Below are 20544 nucleotides of genomic sequence, written 5' to 3' on the forward strand. Positions count from 1 at the left end.
AGATGAGCAATAGTTGTGGTATTAACATGAAAACTTCACAAGGAAAATCAACGCCCAATATGGTATTTAATGATAAAAATGTAAGATCGAACTAAGTTATCATAAAATCATAGAATCAAACTTTTTTAGACTATACTTAAGGTAGAAGGCTCAAACAATTTTCAAATTATGAAAACTAAAAGGACCAATTTTAAATTTGAGGAATAAAGTACGAACTAACTCAAGAAATTATAATTAATATTCAAACCATTACAGTCCCTTTATCCATGGGGGCTTCGTCTAATGCCGGTAAGCAACTTCTTCCTCCACTCCCATTAAATTTATTCTGACACCCCGGATTTTACTTTCCGGAACACATTAAGTCAATTCTAGAAAACCTTTTCCGGAAGACACTCATCACAGTCCGGATAAAAATTTTCGGAAGCTTTGATAGGGGTGTAGGAAGAAACTGCCTGCCGATAACGGTTCATGTACGAAGTTGACCAATGTCTCAAGATGTGTCAGCCCGAAACGTCAAGCCCAGAACAGTACAAAGGACTAATGTTTTTAATAGACGGAAGGGGCATACTCAAAAGGTAATTTTTATTTTAAAAAATTTATTTTTGAAAGAAAAACACGAAAAAACTGCCAACTACGAAGTACATAAGATAGATACGATGAAACATTATTACCTACTTTATGGTCAATACGAAAATACTAAGATCAATATCTTACTATCTTCAGTTGTCGAGAATCTCAGCCACATCTACATCCGAATGAAATCGTAGCAAAACAGACCAAGAGCAAATCATTGATCACATGAGAAATTGAACAGAACTATTTCACATCAATCCATCAAAATTATTCCCACGGAAAAAAGAGAGCCTAAAAACAAAAAGACATTTATCTACATAGAGATTGATCAGATCACACACACACGCATAGTTTTCACCAAAGTACACTTGCGATTCACCTGAAAATTTTCTAAAAAAAGCTGTAATTTTGATAATTGTTCCTCTTAATATAACATTTTCCTTGGCGGCAATATCATTTCCTATAGGTATTCAGACCAACGCCCTATACAGAATCTACAACCACTTCACCCTGCTGCTTTGCGAGGTATCTTTCTCTCCTCTCTTTCTGAAAACATTATGATAGGTTATTAACAGATGAAACATTTACCAAAAGTAACATAACTGAAGGAAAACTTCTAATCAAAAGCTAAGTAAACATACCCATTCGTCTATGACGAGCCCTTCCCCGATAATTTTTGGACCTGCATCTTCCACAGGTTTCTTACGTGCCTCAAGGGCAGCATCCGCATCAGCTAGTTGTCGGTTCAGTTTTTCCAAAGCCTTAACAAGAAAAAAATCGACCCTTGTTAGCATGCAATCAGTTATTACATTATATGCAGACATCTCATAAATACCAAACATCAATAGTTGATACTGTATGTCTCATCCACAGTAAAGCAATGGATATGCTAAGAAACAAGTGAAGAAAACGGGAAATGTGTAACTAGTATTAACATTGGCTCAAAATACAAAAATTAACAGTGAAGAAAATAAATTCAGTACTCACAGGACAAGGACGCTCTGGATCTAGAAAAACAACTCGCAGAATCTGCTCCACTGCTACTTGGTCCTTCTGCTCATCAAACTGATTCCAGGGAGCAAAAAAACAATATTATTTTAGATACAGATGAATAAGTTCAAACAGAATAGAAGATATCTTCAGATGAAGCAGAGATTTTGAGAAGCTAGAGTGACTGAAATGAAATGAGCATATACAACAGAAGAACTTAAAATTTTGTTTGTGCAGAATTGGATGACGTGTGTGTGTGAGAGAGAGACAGACAAACATGGATGAGAAGGTGAGCCTTCTTATTATTAATCATAATACAAAAAACCTCCAGAGCTCATAATACTATGCACATGAATCTATTAAAAGGCCATTTAGTTGTAATGATTAAAAGGACAAAATCTATATGCATAGAATAATTAACAAAAACCAGAGAATATACATCCTTTTTCAAGGTTGCTAAACTTGAGAATCTACATAAACTCATGGAACTCTCATACACCCAGACTTGAGAATCTACATATATAAATTCATAAAAAAGAAGTTATTAAAGTGAAAGCATTTCAAATTTCTTCAAATACTGAGTCCAAATAAAATATTGTCCCCATAGGGTCATTAAAGGGGGAAAATTACATTGATTTCAAAGTTAATTCCTTCTTGACTCGAAAGATTATGTGAGTTGATATGAGTTTAAAGAATTTACCCGAGTGAACTCACAAAAAGAGTTTGATAGTGAGTTAACTCATTTCATCTACCTAGGATCGAAATCTCGCAAGAGTTTAAGAGTAAACTTGAGAGTTTGACAACCTTGCCTTCTCCATTTATATATAACTAAGCCTAAAGAACAAACAATTTATTGCAGTAAAATAGATACTTTGCATACAACAATAGTAATGAAACTAAAATCAATAGCACCAACATTTTATCTTTATTCATGGCAATAGTAAGTTTTCAGCCAAAACAAAATTAACTAACCAGTTCAGGGACGTAATCAATTGAACCTTTCACCTTCAAGCTCATGATTTTAAATTTGAGTCCAGTTTTCTCAGGCTTTTCATTATTTTCTGGTTGCTCTACAAACTTAAACACTAGATAACCAAAACACAAATAGTAAGATAACCAGGCCTTGTATTTACGATGATCTTTTGTTTTAAGAATTGATATAGACAGAAATAAAATATTATTTACCTGTGGCTATGATACTCTCACCAGGTGCAAGGATGGCTCCAGGAGGACGCATGAAACAGCTTTTGGGAGCAGTTGTTTGAAACTGAACATGCATATTTTAAATGGAAAACAAAGAATTTTTGTTAGAATAGATAGCCTAGTTCTATTACTAATAGATTAATAGGTGAACTCAATAAGTTAATGACTTATTCTCCTGCAAAACTGTAACTTAGTAACAGCAGGAATTGATAGTTGAGTTCAAAGACATCATGGAAGTACCTCAGACAACAAAATTTCAGATATTGCAAATGAAGAAAATTAATTTATAAAACAGGAACAAATAATAGCTGGACATGTTTCCCCATACCTTGAAAGCTACATGAGATTTACTGGTGTTTTTAATCCTGATGGCACTCCTAACCTGTTTGCCTGGCTCATCTGCACAATATAGCAAGAAACTAAGAAACAAATTATGTATTATAACAATAAGTAAATCAACCAATCAAATTGAATATTGGAATAAAAAGGTTATGAAAAAATAGATTGAAAGCCACCAAACCAAAGAGAACTCTGTGTGTCCATATTTCTGCACCCACAAGCGCAGTCACATGAGAAGCCAAGAGAACCAAAGAGAATTTCAAACTTTTTTTCTCCTGTATCTCCTTAATTTGACCAATTACATTCAAACTTTATGATTCTCACACCATTGATACTTTCCACTACATGTAATTTGTGATTGGTATCAAAGATTAGCAAATTTTTAGCATGGTTATATTTGACATCTAAATGCAAAAAGAAACATTTTCAAGAGAGGAAAATGTTTGGTAGCACGGTAGCAGCACCTAATAACTTCCATTGCATGGAAATTAAGATTGTTACTACCATTAAAAATGAAATGCTTAATACAGTGAAAATGCAAGACTCAGAGCAGCAGAAAAACTAATAAGTAATTAAACTTCAGAAAGCAATTCATCTCTGGCATTCATCTCACATCTATTTTGTTTGCAAGACTTGTGAATTCAAGATGAACACTTCTCTAGTCTAGCCTATTGTTGTCAAAGCAATTTGAAGGAAAACGACTTAACAATTATAAAGGAACAAAAATTGAAATTAGGAAAAACGATCACTTTCTTTTCTATCATAAGTATCTTCAACACTGAAATCAACAAAACTAGCCCTGGAACTAATGCCAAACCTTTTCTTGGACATTCTTTCACCTTTTGACTTTCTACCTAAGCAATAAACTATAGATACATAGTTTCTATCCCTAGAATACCGCTATCCACTTAAAAAAAGATGGTAAGCATACTCAAAAACCATCAAAACCAGCAACTATCAACATTGAATAATTACCTTTGTTACTATCGTGTCATGTTTGAAAAAACTTTTCCAAAAGTCCTTACGAGAGGGGAATAAACAAGTAAAATGAATTGAACTTCCATCTATACCCCTAACCTAAAACCAATTTATGTACATAATTCTTTTTACATAAGCTATCTCATTTTACTACTTTCAAGTCCCAAAATAAAAATACACAAGTCGATTTCTCAGGAAAGAAACTCGATTCATTTACATTCTTAATTTCATGAACTCCTAACATGTCCACGTAAAAAATTATCCAAACAAGGCCTTTCCCCAAATTTCATCTCCAGCCCGCTTTCAATTTCGGAAAGAAATGGACTGTGATTACTAACACTGTTACCTAACAAGCCACAAATGAACGAGCAAGAAAGGAAAGTACATCATTAAAAACTACATGCAACACAGAATAAATAAACGCCGAGAGTATGGGGCAATGATATTCGCCCAAACCAAAGACTTCCATTTATGGCAGAGTCCAATTAAAGCGTTAAACCACCTTTACTAAATTGCAATTAAAAACAGTAAATAGAAATTAAAGCCAAATATCCAAATTAGATCACGATGAAAGCAATTATTGCATGCAAGCAGAGCCACATAAAGAAAAACGACCATATAAGGGGGAGACGAATTTATACAGGGCAAGTAAAGCTTGTTGGAGGGATCGAGCTTGAGACGGCGTCGTGTTGGGAGAAGCGATCTGGCGACGGAGGAAACGGAATTGGAGGTGTGGGAAGTGGAGCCCTCGAGGGGAAGATTGTTAGGGTTGTGGTGGTGATGGTGGTGATGGAGGTGAAGGTTAGCAGAAGAGGACGTCGTAGTGGTGGCGGAGGTGGAATGGCGAAAGGGAAGCTTGAAGAAGTTCCAGACCTTAGGTTCGGAGTGAGGCTTGGGATCAGCTACGGCCATGCTCTCGTCCTCTCCGGTTCCGGAAACGGTAATCGCTCAGAGATGAACTGGAGAAAAAAAAAAGGAAGAAGAGGATTGACTTTGAGTCGAGATATGACAGAGTTAAAGGTTGTAAACACCGTCGTTTACTCCGTCTTCTCTTTGTGGCTCTGTTTTCAAAATGTGAAAAGTGTTACAGACGCGGATGTGAGGAAAATTATGAAATGTAGTGGCGAAAAGCGTTTGACGTCCACGCGTTTTTGGTCTCCCTTTTTTTTTCTTCTTTAACCGTTTGTTTGTTTGGTTGGTTCGGACAGTGTAATGAGTGGAAGAGTGAAAAACGTGAAGCCAAGAGCGCAGAAGACATGGTGGGGTCCTTTTTTGAAGCAACGCGAGTAGTAGTTAGTGTCTATTACACGTTATGGGTTGACTTCTCTCGTCTATTCCACCCTATTAAGTTATTTTCATTCTTCTAACAAATAAGATTTCATTTTAAAATTATAAGAAATTTCAAAACCAATATTTTATTCATTAATATTAAAAGAAAAATATTTCCCACATTTCTAATTTCAACTTTCTCCCCTTCTCTGTGACAAATCCATTTTGAAAAAGATCTTTACAAAATTTAACTTGTTTACTTCTTGTATATTTTTTATTATTTTAATTCAGTCATTGTATTCAAAATTCACTAAATTGATTTTTTCATAAGTAAACGTTACGGTTTATGATGCTTATATATCTAACTAACGTATTTTTTTAATCGCACATAATTCTTTTATCCCCATATATGAAAAAAGAAATATAAAACTTAATTATTTAAAAAACTAATTATATATATATATATATATATATTATAATAGATTATAATTAGTATCAAGAATATACTTTTTTTTTTCATTTACAAAATAATAAATGTAAACACATCAAAATAAATATTCACGTTCTATATTCAAAAAATTATTTGTTTAACTTTCCCATTCTAGGACAACTTACTATAAATATTTATAATACATTAGTTTATGAATGCATAGAATCAAATTTATTTATCTTATATATTGACATTGGTAGTATGATTTTATTGAATAAGAGTTAACATTGTATTTATTTTGTTATTATTCTCCATAAACATTACATATATTACTATTTTTACTTAATCATATATATGACTTATTTTATATTTGCTTTTAGAAGTTTACTGTTTAAGAGAATGAATTATACATGATTTGCATGGATAAATTTGAAAGAGAATGAAATATTATAATCCTTGTATGAATAAAGTGATGATGAGGAAAAAACAGCATAACATATACCCATTTAAGTAAATGTCCATCATTTTTATTTAATTCCAACTTAGCAAGTATTTTTTTACTTAAATGCCTATCATTTTTTTAATCCAAATTTACCTTCATTTACTTTCTAACTGTGAAATTTTAATTGTGAATGCAGTAATGCATGTATAATGATTCGCCAACTGAAGAGATTTCCTGCATTCTTTAAATCTGCATTTTACTTTTTTTGCTTTGTAAATGTGAATGCAGTAATGCATGGATTTTCGACCAAAGAGATTTCCTGCATCTGTAGAATCTGTATTGTGAAGTCTCTGTCATTGCTGAAGGCTGGGTGAAGCTGTATTCAACACTCCATAGGAAAAAAGCTGTCGTTTAACAATTTTATCTATTAAAATATTATTTTATATCTATTATATTTATCAAATCATTCATAAACTTTTATAAATTTTACCTTCAAATTTTTTCATTTTTATCTCTCCATTCCTTAAAATAAACAACCTCATATTCCTTTCATCATCTCCTTAAATTCATCATTGGAATGCAAATACATCCTTAGAGTTATATTATATTTTTAATAATAATTAGACTTTAATTTTCTGTAGTTTTCTAAACATGAAATTTGCATCTTTATAAAAATATGGTTACATATTTAATCATTCGGTCTTCTAAAATTCAGAAAAAAAATCAGAAACTAATATGTTTTCTAATTTATATAATTCATCATTGATAATAATGTTAGTGATTTATTTATGTAAAATATTAAATAAATAATATTTATTTATAAGCTTTAATATTATCATTAGAAAAAAAATACATTAGCAACTTTTTAGCACTTTTTAATGCTGAATCCATGTTTCTAGAAAAAAAAATCCATGCTTATAATTTAATTATAATATATTATATCGAGTAAAATTACTTAATGTTGAATTAAAAATGTTAAATATACTATAAACATGCACTTTTTAATCCAGTACTACAACACGAAGGAAAACTGTTTACAGGAAAAATTAGATTAATAGTGAGGGATTTAAGTAAATTTTATTTCATTTATAAAAAATAAGCATGGATACTAGGACAATAATAGTTCATATATTGCTTAACCAACTTAATTAGATTCCTTAGAAAATAAGAAAGTGAAATAGATAATAAAAAATATATATGCAAATATTTATCATTTACGCCTACCAACATGAAACTTAATCGTGTGTTATAACAGACTTTTATCCAATTTCAGGTGAAAATCACAAAAAGGAATAAAAGTTCTCTTCTTGGGAAAGAAAAATAAAGGGTACTCAAAAAGCCAAGGAAAGAAAAAGAAAAGTCGCAATCCTTTTGTAAGCAAAAATTAAAAACTTAAGAAAATACTAAGATACAAAGAATTGAGAGTGTACATGTACAAGAATTGCTTAATTTACAAGTTATTTTTTGGAATAGTTTACAAAACAGCACGATATATTTATGACTCATATTTTTCATTTGTAAAACAACTTTGTATATATTTGTAAAACACAAATATATATATATATATATAGATATATATTTGTATTTATTTAACAAATACGAAATTAAGTTGATTTGTTAAACGTGTCTATGAAATAGTTAAAAAATTGCATAATAATAATAATAATAATAATAATAATAATAATAATAATAATAATAATAATAATAATAATAATAATAATAATAATAATAATAATGGTGATGATAATGATGATCCATGCTAAAATATTATCAATTGAAGTTGATAACTAAATATACATTTTAAAGATTCCGTTAAATATGTTAAAACGGGTTAGAATTTGTTGGTGAACTCGACTCACCACGGATTCGAGTTAGATCAAATTGAGAATGAAACTTTTTTCAATTATGGATGAAAATGGATTCACTTAATACAAAATTGTCATCTACAAATTTGACTATGATTAAAAAAATATTTGTTCTTTTATATGGGTCAGTGAATCAACCCACTAACTTGTAGTGGATTGATTCGATTATAAAATTTTTGAATCACCAAAAAATAACTGAGTTTGGTTCACTCCTTTTTAACTTGACCTGGAGTTAGTCGATATGTATGAGTCGAGTTAGTTCACTTTAAAATGTATGTAAAATATAAACATTTATAAATAAAGTAATTTTAAAATTCAAAATAGTTTTTATGAATAAAAAAAAGTTCCAAGTAAACAGACTAATCAAACCTTTACATGTACAAATTCGTTGCATTGTAGCTATCTTAAAAACTCAACCTAGGTATTAATATATAAATTGAGATATTTTCTCTCTTAGTTAATATGAGACTTGGAAAACTTAAGAAATATACATTAACGTATACAATAATCTCTACGCTGCTTAAAAAGATTTAAGAAAAATGTTTGAAAAATTGAAATAAAATTTTACTTGTTTAAACGGATTTATATTAGATTAAGGTTTATTTGATTATGATGAAATTTTATCATTTTGAGTAGGAAAAAAAAATAGAAATATAACTACGAGGAGTTTAAAGAATAACAGAGATGAGACCTCAAAAACATGGTATAAAAGATAATGAATATGAGAAGTGCAAAAATTTTGTCTTTAAAAAATTAAATAGATGGTATCAAAAGGTTATTTTTTTAGGAAAAAAATAAAAGTAAACTGTATTTAGTAACACAGGGGAGTGTAAATAGCAAAAGTCTTGTATTTTTGCTTCTGTTTGCATTGTTAGGCTAGGTCCAATCGAATTGAAATCTGACTTTTTTTTTTCAATTAATTTATTGGAGCTTGATTTATTCCCCTTATTAAAGAAAATAAAAATTCGGTCGAAAACCACTTCTAACAGGTAAATTAACATTCTCACTGAACTAAATGTTTATAAATGGTGAAACAATAATAATAATAATAATAATAATAATAATAATAATAATAATAATAATAATAATAATAATAATAATAATAATAATAATAATAATAATAATAATAATAATAATAATAATAATAATAATAATAATAATAATAATAATAATAATAATAATAATAATAATAATAATAATAATAATAACGATGATGATTAATCCATTTCATATATTATTAATATAATATCAATGTATGTTTGGAAAAAAATATTCTTACTAACTTTTTATCAGCATAAAAGTTTATTGAGTAAACTGTACAAACTTCCCTAAATTTTAGGGAGTTTATGTTCCTTTTTCGTTTTTGGCATAACAAAGAAAAGTTGTGTATTAGTAAAAGTATTTACACTCACCCAGGTAACTACGTTACGGCGCATGCATAGGATTAGGGTTGGACAAAATAAATCAAATTACACTGAACTATCAAAAATTGCACTGTATTAAAAAACAGTTCGCATAAACTGCACTGGACTGAAAAATAGTTCGGACGAATTAAACTGAATTGTTTTTTTTAAATAAATTGGACTGAACTGCATTGCACTGAACTGCACTGCACTATAATATGAACTGAATTGAACTGTTATAAACTGAACTGTTTTATAAACTGCACTATGTCAGAACTGAACTGCACTATTTTTTAATTGAACTGCATTATTTTTTAACTGAACTGCACTATTTTTTAACTGAACTGCACTATTCTTGAACTGAACTGCGCTTATTTTTAACTTAACTACACTATTTTTGAACCGTTTTTGAACCGAATTACATTGATTTTGAATAAACTTCACTATTTTTGAACCAAATTATACTATTTTTGAACCAAATTGCATTGATTTTGAACTGAATTGCACTATTTATGAACTGAATTACACTATTTTGAACCGAATTGCACTAATTACATATGATTGTAATACGCAATAATAATATAAAGTTTATAATTTGAAAGTGCTTAGGAAATAATACTTGAAATATGCATCATACTTCAATACACCAAAATCAAAATATTTATACATCTTAATACACAGGACATAGGTTTTCCAGTAGGTTCTCCCATAAACAACATCAAAATGTTAATACATCTTAATACATCTTCAATCATCTAAATTAATTGCACTTGAAGGTCCCACTTCGTCTTGAGAAGTTATATCTACAAAAAAAAATTATTTCATCATTTTTGAAAACTTAAAATAAATTTAAAAATATCAACTAAAAAGTATATAAAGTTTTCATATAAACTCACCTTGCTCAAATTCATCAAGCTCTTTAGATCCTCATTAAAAAGTATAGAGAAAGGTGTTCCTCTTAACCAATCTTGTGTGCAAACAAGTACTTCCACTATTTTAGGCGTTAGGCAACTACGATAAGGATTAACCACCCTTTCTCCTGTACTGAATGCACACTCTGATGCTACGGTAGAGATGGGAATGGCTAACACCTCTCAAGCCATGTTTGCAAGGATAGGAAATCTAGTTGAGTTAACCTTCCACCAATGTAAAACATCAAGCTCAACTGACTTTGTATAAGGTTCAGGATCCTCTCTCAAATATTTATCAAGCTCTGATATATAATCAAATCTACGTCCTGTAGCTCTTAGGTAGAAGCTCATGCCATGAGGATCATCATCTTCATCATCTAGTTGAGATTCTTGTTGGCTACTTTGAGAACCCTCCTCAACCCCTTGATATTGATCATAAAGTGTTTTTAAAGATGACAATAATTTTGATTTCAATCCACTGGCCATGCTAGATTCAAATATATAGTCAATGAAGTAATTAACAAAATCCAACTTACTCCTAGGGTCAAGCACAACAACAATCAATAATAAGATATTAATTTCATTGGGATTTTCTCAATATTTGTCATACTTACCCTTCATCCTCATTGCCATCAATCTTATGCTCACATCACTTGTAAGACCCGAGAAAATTAAATAGTTATTTAAATAATTATTTAATTATGGTGGGTAATAGAAACATTTAAAGCAATTAATGTGAGGAACTATGACATGGAAAAGTACTAGCTTAAGTGGTTGAGAGTACTTTATTGTGTGTGAGGACTTGGGTTCGAGTCCTATGTGTGCCACTTGGGTGTTATTTAAATTATGTGTTTTTGTGTGTTTATATATTGAATGCATGGGGTGATGATAAATTCCTAGAATTGTAGGAGTTATCATGAAATTTGGATTGGTTGAATGGTTTGGCCTTGGTTTGGTATGTGCATGGGTGTGAGTTCAAACCTTGTTGAGAACTAAATAATTTCTTTTTGCCAATTTTTCCTTTGGCATGAATGTGAAAAGGTTTGGAAAACCTAGTAGCCAAGAAGGCAGTCGTGAGTGCTGGAAAAATACACTGTGAGGGATATTAAGTAGACATTAACACACACTTTTATTGTAATTTTCGTTTTAAAAGGTTAAGTGAAATTAAGGGTGGAATGAATTAGAGTGAGAGAGGATAATTAAAGGATTAAGGGTCTGAGACAGGGGAGTGCATACAAAATCACAGACTTCTGGGCGATTGGCACGAATTGTAGAGGAGAATTGGAGTGGGAAACCATTGTGGAAGAGTGAGGCAAGAGCAAGGCTGAGTTTGAATTAAAAGTCACGTGCAATCCGTGTTTGGAGCGAGGATCAGAGGTTAGGGGAGCTGGAACCGAATCTTTTATTTATTGTTTTTATTTGTATGAAATGTATGAGAATTTGAATGCATGTACTCTGCTATTTCATGTATTTTCGTATTTTCTACAATTTTCCAGAAATCGCCTGGCGGGTGATGAATCACCGCCAGGCGACTCATCTTATTTCTGGGTAATTGGGGGTTCTGGAGATGGAACCAATTAGCGGAACGGGCTTAACCGCCAGGCGGTGCATGTTAGAGTACCCAGTTTTCTGGGTTTTATGAAGGGCCTAGCGGTGACGAATACCCGCTAGGCGACGCGAGCCACTTTTGGCTCGATTTTGATGTTTCACAGGTTCTGGGAGGTTTGTTATCAAGGAGAAATTGCTTTCTAATATTTATGAATGATTAAACATAGTATTTCATTGGAAATTCGTGGAATTGGGGTTTAATATAGAAGAAGATTGCATGAAGGTTATCTTAGGGTTGATGAATTGGGGATTTCGAAAACGACACTAATCTAAATGGAAAGGGTGAATGAATTCGGGTATGGGAAGTGTTAGAGAATGAATTGTAATCCTAAAAGATGGAATCGTATCCTATAAAGTCATAAATTGGTTGAACTCAGAGTTGTTCTGAAAGGGTTGAGATTCGCAGGTGCAAAGAAAAATGTTGGGGTTCCTGGAACAGCAGGAACCGCCTGGCGGCACGTTGGTTACCGTCAGGCGCCATATCAGTGAAGCGTGGTGTCTGATTCATGAAAAACGCTGTTTTTCGTACTTTTCGTGGAACAGGAACCGCCCGGCGCTAGTTCATGCCGCCAGGCGCCCCCGATTTTTCTGGTCTGCGCAGTTTTCGTAAAACTGTATTTCCCGCTTCGTTAACCGTCCGATTTGGGTGAAATTTTGTAAGGTGTTTCACAACATGTTGTTCTTCACTTTGAACGGTGGAGATTCAAATTGGATGCCTAAAGAGGGAGATATACGTCACTCATGATTGGTTGTTGAATTCCCTAATAGTATGATTACTAATGGATGATTAAGTGTGATCAAGTGCTGGTATGGCCTTGATTGGTGAATGTATATATATAAATATATTGATGCATGATTGATGAGTATGTTTTTGGTAGTGCTTGTTGAGACATGTTGAATATATGAACCTATATATGTTAGCTCGAACGTAAGATGTTATAAGTGTGGGAATAAGGCCACAATTGATGATATCACTATGACCGGGTGTTGCATGATCATGACGGGTTTTTGGAAAAGTATGGGAACATGATAATCATACTTTAAATGTAATGGAATTGTAAGCATGCAAAGGGTTGGGAAAAATGAGAAGGGGAAAATAAAATGTGTGCTGGAATTGATTTAAGAGGTAAGTATATATGAATTATAAAAGAGAGGAATGTGTGCTTATACTTGAAAGATGCATATGTGTTGTGATGTTGTAATTTGGAATATATGAATGTGTATGTTGATTTCTGGATGTTTGAGAATTAAATGGTTGAATTCTAGGAAATGAATTAGAGTACCTAAAACCAGTAGTGTCACATTACTGGTGTAGCGCCTAGCGGTGTAGACTGAATCGCCAGGCGATAGTATGAAACAAGAATGTTTTATAAGTTGTGGCGCCCGACGGTGATGTGGAACCGCCAGGCGGTCTGTACTGCCATTTCGCCTAGCGGCGCTTAGGCTACGCTAGGTGATGGTGTAGTGGTAGGGTGCATTGTGATATGTTTTGCATGGTTTGTGGTGTGGGTCCTGGTCTGGGATATGCTTGATGTTGTCATGAGCGGGTAGGTTCATGACTGGTGATGAACACGTGATGATATGAGCGGGGAGGTTCATATTTTATTACTCTCATGTGGGGATACGAGCGAGGTAAGTTCGTATGTTCCGTGCTCACACTTGAGAGATGCTGCGTGCGGGGAGGTACGTAGCTGGTGGATCACGTGTGTTGGACTACGTGCGGGGAGGTTCGTAGAGTTGGACCACGAGCGGGCAGGTTCGTGGAAGCATTGGAATCCTAAGACCAGCTTGAGTATATACCTTGTGTAGGGTGGTGTGCTTTGCTTGTTTTCTTTATCATGTTGTGTTGTGAAACTTGGATCAGGGGATGCTGTGCCATGAGCGGGTAGGTTCATGGATGGTGGTGAACACGTGATGATATGAGCGGGGAGGTTCATATCATGTTACTCTCGTGTGGGGATACGAGCGAGGTAGGTTCGTATGTTCCGTGCTCACACTTGAGAGATGCTGCGTGCGGGGAGGTACGTAGCTGGTGGATCACGTGTGTTGGACTACGGGCAGGTAGGTCCGTAGAGCAGGACTACGAGCGGGGAGGTTCGTAGAGGCAAGACCACGAGCGGGCAGGTTCGTGTGAGCATCATAAACCCTGAATCCGAGGCTAATTATTTATTTGTTGTGAAGGTTGAAAAGCCTTGGGGATTAAGGTCTGGGCCAAGAATTAACTAGAATAAAATAGATGGGTGTATCTTGACTTTTTTATTAACTTATATGTTTAATTATTTATGAGCTCACCCTATCTGCTTGTGTTTGGCGATGATCGTGTAATGCGTTACACGTGAGCAGATGATGTTACAGGTGGTGCTGATGAGGCATAGCATCGGAGAGAGGGTTAACTGGGAAAAGCTTTTACTGGAGTTTTACCGTTATTGTTTTTATGAAATTTGTAAATAGTGTCCTATTGATTTGTGAATTTGGATACTGTATTGGAGTTTCATAAATTATGGATTTTTGGATAACATTCGATTAATAAACGTTTTAAAATTTCTCGCGTTTTTGGGAAGCGAAGTATAATAAATGATGTTTTCATCATATTTCTTAATTTTTATTACTTAAATTAGTAATATCCGACCGGGATGTTACATCACTACTCTCAGAATATTGCCGAATCTTTTTACCAATTCCAAACACTTCCTTCATATACATATGACTAGTGACGTAAGAAGAACCAGAAATGCGCATGGTAGAGTCATAAAACATCTTTAAGAATGGTAGAACAGACCTCGCATATTCCCAATCCTCTTCTAGTGGCACACCACTACTTTTGGCCATTTCAGCACCAAATTTCTTATCTTGCATATCTAGCAAGACAAACGCATCTTTGTACTTCAAGCTTGCCTCTAACATTAGATAAGTTGAATTCCATCTGGTTTCAACATCAAGACAAACAAGACCTTTATAAGAAATTCTCTCTTGTTCAACACAAGCCTTGAATCTAGCAAATCGAGCTGGAGAAGATTTCACATATTTAGCTGCACTCCGAATTTTTGAAATTGAATCTTTTATCTCTTTTAACCCATCCTTCACAATCAAACTTAATATATCTGTGCAACAACGCATATGAACATATTCTCCCTTTAAGACAAGACAATTCCATGATAACATCCTTCTTTTGAGGTATTGGACCCCAACATCATTTGCTGTAGCATTATTCACAGTGACATTAAGGACTCGTTTCAACTCCCAGTTATTCAAACAAGCTTCAACATGTTTAGCAATGAGCTCCCCTGAATGACTTGTTGTTTGAGAAAAATTCAAAATTTTCTTATGCAGCTTCCAATCTTCATCAATAAAGTGAGCTGTTAAACTCATGTAGTTTAGGTTTTGGATTGAAGTCCATGTGTCTGTAGTTAAGCAAACCTTCCCACGAAGCTTTGATAGAAAAATTTTCAACTTCGCTTTTTCCTCTTCATAGAGTTCTCACATTTCACGCCTCAATGTAGTACGGGATAGGACATATGACTTTTAGTGAATTCTTTTTACGTGGCTTGCATGTTTATTTACTTTTTTAATAATAGATAAATAATTTAATATTTAAATTTAAATAAATAATTAATTAAAAGATTAAAAAAATCAAACAAAATTTAAATTAACAACCATCTAAATAATAAAAATGAAAATGTAATTATTTTAGGTTTAAATGACTGTTACAAAGGATAAAATTGGAAAAAATATATATATAAGAAAAAGAGAAATTTGTTTAATATATAGGTATAAATGTCGGATTAAGTGGATGAAGAGAGGTTTATGTTTTTTTTTTCGATTAAGTATGTTTTTAGTCTTTAAAATTTGATACGAAATTGAAATTTATTATTGATTGAAACTTTGATATATTTTGATCCTCAGACTTTAAAAATGAATGGATATATATAGTCCTTTCAACTCAGTTACATTAAAAAAAATTTAACGTGTCAGATACATTTCGTGGTAGTATTTGAGTTCTTTATATCGGTTGACACATTTTTATTTCAATATATACTAGGAAACACATTTCAGACATATTTATTTATTTTTAAAGTTTAAGAATTAAAATATATCAAAGTTTAAGACAAAAGACAAATTTCAATTTGACGTTAAAATTTAGAGACTAAAAACTTAAATTTTTTTTTCTCGAACGAAACGTGTCTTGGCATAAGTTTGTTTCACAGTGTTGAAGCCAAAATTCAACAATATTAATCTGATTGATTTATTAAAATTTTTGTCAACTTTATTATAGTATCTAGTTTCGTCATATACTGTATAATGGAATATATTTTAAGACTAAAATTATTTACCATTTATCTAAATGAGAATTTTGATTTGATAAAGAGAAATATTATACGCATATTTCTCCATATATTTAAAAGTGTTCTATGAATTTATAATATTTTTGTTGTATAAACGTACATTTGTAACAACAATTGAGATAACTTAGAGACGCAAATTCAATAGTAATATAATGAGAACCAAATTCAATAGTAATATAATGAGAGCATGCGAGAGTTTAGAAAGGATTACTAACAAGTAAAAGTTGTATTCTAATATATCGTAATCGGTTCGGAACAAGTTATTTCGACTTTCAGGGTCTCACCTGTTTTAATCTTAGTCTGAATTGTTTCGTCTCAATATGTAATCTGAGTCTTTTTATTTGGACCTTTGGCCTGATTCAATCTTTAGTCCGAGTTGAACTTTCTTTATCTTTGTATTGGAGTGATCCGTTTTGACCTTCTGAACAAATAAGATTGTCCCAACCTCTGGCCTAGGGAGACCTGTTTGGACCTTCGGCCCAGGCTGGCCTAGTGCAAGCCATTTAGACCTTTGTCTCGGACAGACATGTCCCAACCTTCGGCTTGGACCGGCACGTTCCGACCTTCAGCTTGGTTCGACCCGTTCCAACCTTCAGCCTGGTCTAGATCGTTATGAGCTTCGGCCTGGGCCAACCTACCCTAACCATTGGCCTAAGTCGATTCGTACCAATCTTCGGCTTGGGCCATATCGACCTTCAGTCTGGACCAGCCTGTCCCAACATTCATCTCGGATTGGCTTATCTCAACTTTCGGTTTGGACTGACTCCTTTCGACCGTTCCTAGAGATGTCAAAATGGGTTCAACCTGTGAGCCAACCCGGCTCACCATGAGTTTGAGCCAGGTTGGGTTGATAAAATTTCATTTCTGTAAAAAAGCTGATTGAATTAAACACAACTTACTTAATCCACGGGTCAACGGGTTAACCCACAACCTACCAACAACACTTAATTATTTTTATAATTTTTTATTATAATTATTTACTATTTTTAATTATATAGGTTCACAATTTGATATTTTTAAATACTAAAATGTTGCTTAATAACATTTAAATAATTTAATGTTTGATTTATTTGTTTGCCAAATTATATAAGTAGGGGTGACAAAAAAGGTCAGCACAACCTATTTTGGTTCGACTCGTCTGTGGTCCGTAAAAAAACGGGTAAAACCAAGTTGACCCATCAAACAAAAATGGGCTAACAATTATAGCCTGTCCCGTACAAGACGAGCTAACGTGTCGGGTTGACCCGTCAGTTTTTTTTTTTTAATTTTTTAAATTTGTTTTCAAAATTTGTTTATATATACATATAAATTAATATTAAAAACATATTTAATCAAATATAATATTTTTTTAACTTTTAATTGATTTGTTAATGTTTTTAACTATATAATATAAAAAACAATCTTTTTAATTATTTTTATTTTATTTTATTTTTTAAAATCGGGCCTACGAGCTGACGTATTTTGGCCTGTCAAATTGACGGGCTTGACGGGACGGGCCAAAACGGGCTGTTGGGTTGAAATCTTCAACCCAACCCATCCCTTTTAACAAAGACTGACGGGATAACCCATTGGGCCGACCCGTTTTGCCACTCCTATATATATAGGTTAATACTTTAATATTTAACTACTATCTTTATAATAATACTATGAGAATTAGGTGAACATTTTGATTTCACTATTATAAAAAATAAATCGAGTTAATTAAATTTTATTGTAATGCAATAAATATATAAAATAAATTGTAAAAAAAAATTGTAAGTGAGCAAACCCACCAACTCGTGGTGGGTCGGGCCAGTTCGCAAAATTTTGGCTCACAAAAGATGAGCGGGATTGAACTGGTCATTTTTTTAACTTAACTCATGGTGAGTTGACCCGTGTAAGTCGTGTTGGCTCACTTTGACACCCGTTTTAGCCCGGGTCTACCTGTCTTTATTTAAGTTTGTCTCAACTTTCAACTTGAGATGACTCGACTCAATCTTTAACCTTTGATGACATGATCTGACCTTCAATCCGAAATTGCTTGACTCGACCTTTGACACTCTCTAAAAAAAGATTTATTTAAAGGTAAATTAGGACTGATCATGAATCATGAATTAAATTAAGAACTCTAATATTTTATTGTGGTGTTTAAACAAATAAATGATGACTGGACGAAATATGGGGTGAAAATTTCCGTAGATGATTAAATTAGAGTTTGACTTTTGTATGCCTTTATGTGAATTGGGCAAGGTTTGATGAGACAAGGTTTCCAAGATAACTTCTTGTTCATGCTAACATGAAAAGAAAAATAAAGAATAAGGTAAATTTAGACGAACACACTTTTGGATTACCTATAGGCATCTTTTGGAGTTTCAATACGAAATAAAAGTATGATAGAAACAAGAACATCAACGTCTAAAAGGAAGGCCATTGACCATTACAGTAATTTTATAATTTTAAAAATATAAAGAAACAAACATTTCTTCTTTAAAGTGAGTGGTTTTTCAAATAAATTGAGGTCATAGACGCCAGCTTCACCGCAATAGGCAGAAGACAAATCACAAAAATAGACGTGACCAATTAATTATAAAACAATAATTTGGTATTTTGTAGAAATTATTAAGATTTTGATAAGCATCACGAGACTCTGAGAACACAAAACTTTTTTCTATTTGATTTTCCCTGTTCCGTAGGCATTCAGAAGTTAGATTTGGTCACGTGGCAGTTTCCAAATCATATGATAATGTATGACGTTGTCTTGTCTCACTGTTGGGAGTGGAGAAGCGAGTGCACCTTCTTCTTTGACGACACGTCTCAGATTTTCAGCTATTTCAGTGCACCACGCAAACAAAATTAGGTGTCTCCCTAAACTCAAACAATGTTAAAAATATTCATCTCTTACGTTAATCATATTTTAAAAAGGTTATGTTCTGAACTTTTATGATATACTCAGAATATATAATCCGTAACATGGAATAATATATGTATCTATGTAGTTTACATTGAACGTGGAAGAAAAAGTTTTATGGAAATAGGTTAAAAGTAGGTTAAAAGATATACATATTTTCAAAGTGTCACGATTATTTTAAGTAAATCAAAGTTGTTTAAAGTAAAAGTTTACATTGTATTGTATTGTATTTTTGGAGATGAATTGATACAAGATAAAAAAAATGAAAGGAGACCTAAAGACTAGGGTTAAAGTTAAGTATGTAGGGAAGACAAATATGAACGTATAGAGTAATTTTTTATGTTCACATTCTTTCATGTCTTTGAAAATTGTCAAAAGTTTAATCTGACGTTTAGGTATTTCCCTTTTTTTATTTATGTATTGTCAAAATGATTGAAATAGATAGTATGATTAAAATATGCTTTGAAATAAAACACGATAAGATGTAAAGCACTTAAGACATTGGACTAAGTGTTTTGAACTAGAAATTCGGTTTTTCTCTCATATTTTGGCCCCTAGAAATCAGATTTATATTGTTTACTGATAATGCATTTGGTCTGGAAGATATAAAGATAGGAAAAAATATATTATATAATAAGAAAGAAAGGAATACAGATAAATATAAAAGATATTTAAAATAAATCAAACAAGGGGACAATACGTGATTTTTTTATAAGTAAATCAGTTTGTTTTACAATCGTTATGCAAATAGACTATAGAAAAACTGCAATGATTTATGATGACTTCTGTTTTGTTATTTACAATTTTTATACTATTATAATGATAAATATACATAACAAACACTGGTGCAGAATTATATTTTTACCTTATCTTATAGTTTTGATTGGCAAGAAACCGAAGCATATAATGATGTGGTGACATTTTTGTAATTTCAGACAATTTTTATGCATCGTTTCAAGTAAAACCCGAAGTCAAAAGGTGTTATAGGCTTCGGTTTAAATAAAACTGGTGCCAAAAGGTGCTTATATGCTTCGGTCGAACAGACCCGAAGCCAAAAACATGACCAGAAATTTCAAAAATGCCATTACCCGTTACGTCTTTGGCCTCGGGTGGCAGTGAACCGGGGCCAAATAACACTATATGCCTTGGTTATCAACTGAACCGAGGCCATATAGTTTAATTAGGGCACAAAAACACGAACCCCTCTTCTTCTTCCTCGCGCGCGCTGCATATTCTTCATCTCTCTCTGCAACTGTTCTGGCAACACCACCACGCGAGCCCCCCTTGTTCTTCCATCATCGTT

The 20544-nt window shown here is 32.6% G+C and overlaps 2 protein-coding genes across 2 annotated transcripts; both read right to left on the reverse strand.

The window, feature by feature from the left end:
- Window positions 1–764: 764 nt before the first annotated feature.
- LOC114178740 (vesicle-associated protein 4-2-like) lies at window positions 765–5168 on the reverse strand. Its single transcript, XM_028064801.2, has 7 exons — window positions 4725–5168; window positions 3095–3165; window positions 2749–2830; window positions 2536–2648; window positions 1561–1638; window positions 1215–1334; window positions 765–1119 (listed from the first exon to the last, which is right to left on the reverse strand). Exons 1-7 carry the CDS (start codon window positions 4993–4995, stop codon window positions 1057–1059), a joined length of 798 nt encoding a protein of 265 aa, XP_027920602.1. The 5' UTR covers window positions 4996–5168; the 3' UTR covers window positions 765–1056.
- A 5418-nt stretch (window positions 5169–10586) lies between these two features.
- Window positions 10587–15380, reverse strand: LOC146887459 (zinc finger BED domain-containing protein RICESLEEPER 2-like). Its single transcript, XM_085671534.1, has 2 exons — window positions 14641–15380; window positions 10587–10890 (listed from the first exon to the last, which is right to left on the reverse strand). The coding sequence occupies exons 1-2, from the start codon at window positions 15378–15380 to the stop codon at window positions 10587–10589; spliced, it is 1044 nt and encodes a 347-aa protein (XP_085527660.1).
- Window positions 15381–20544: the final 5164 nt, after the last annotated feature.

This window comes from Vigna unguiculata, chromosome 3 (genome assembly GCF_037176805.1).
Source record: "Vigna unguiculata cultivar grain cowpea cultivar isolate G323 ecotype 2 chromosome 3, ASM3717680v1, whole genome shotgun sequence".
NCBI classification, from domain to species: domain Eukaryota; kingdom Viridiplantae; phylum Streptophyta; class Magnoliopsida; order Fabales; family Fabaceae; genus Vigna; species Vigna unguiculata.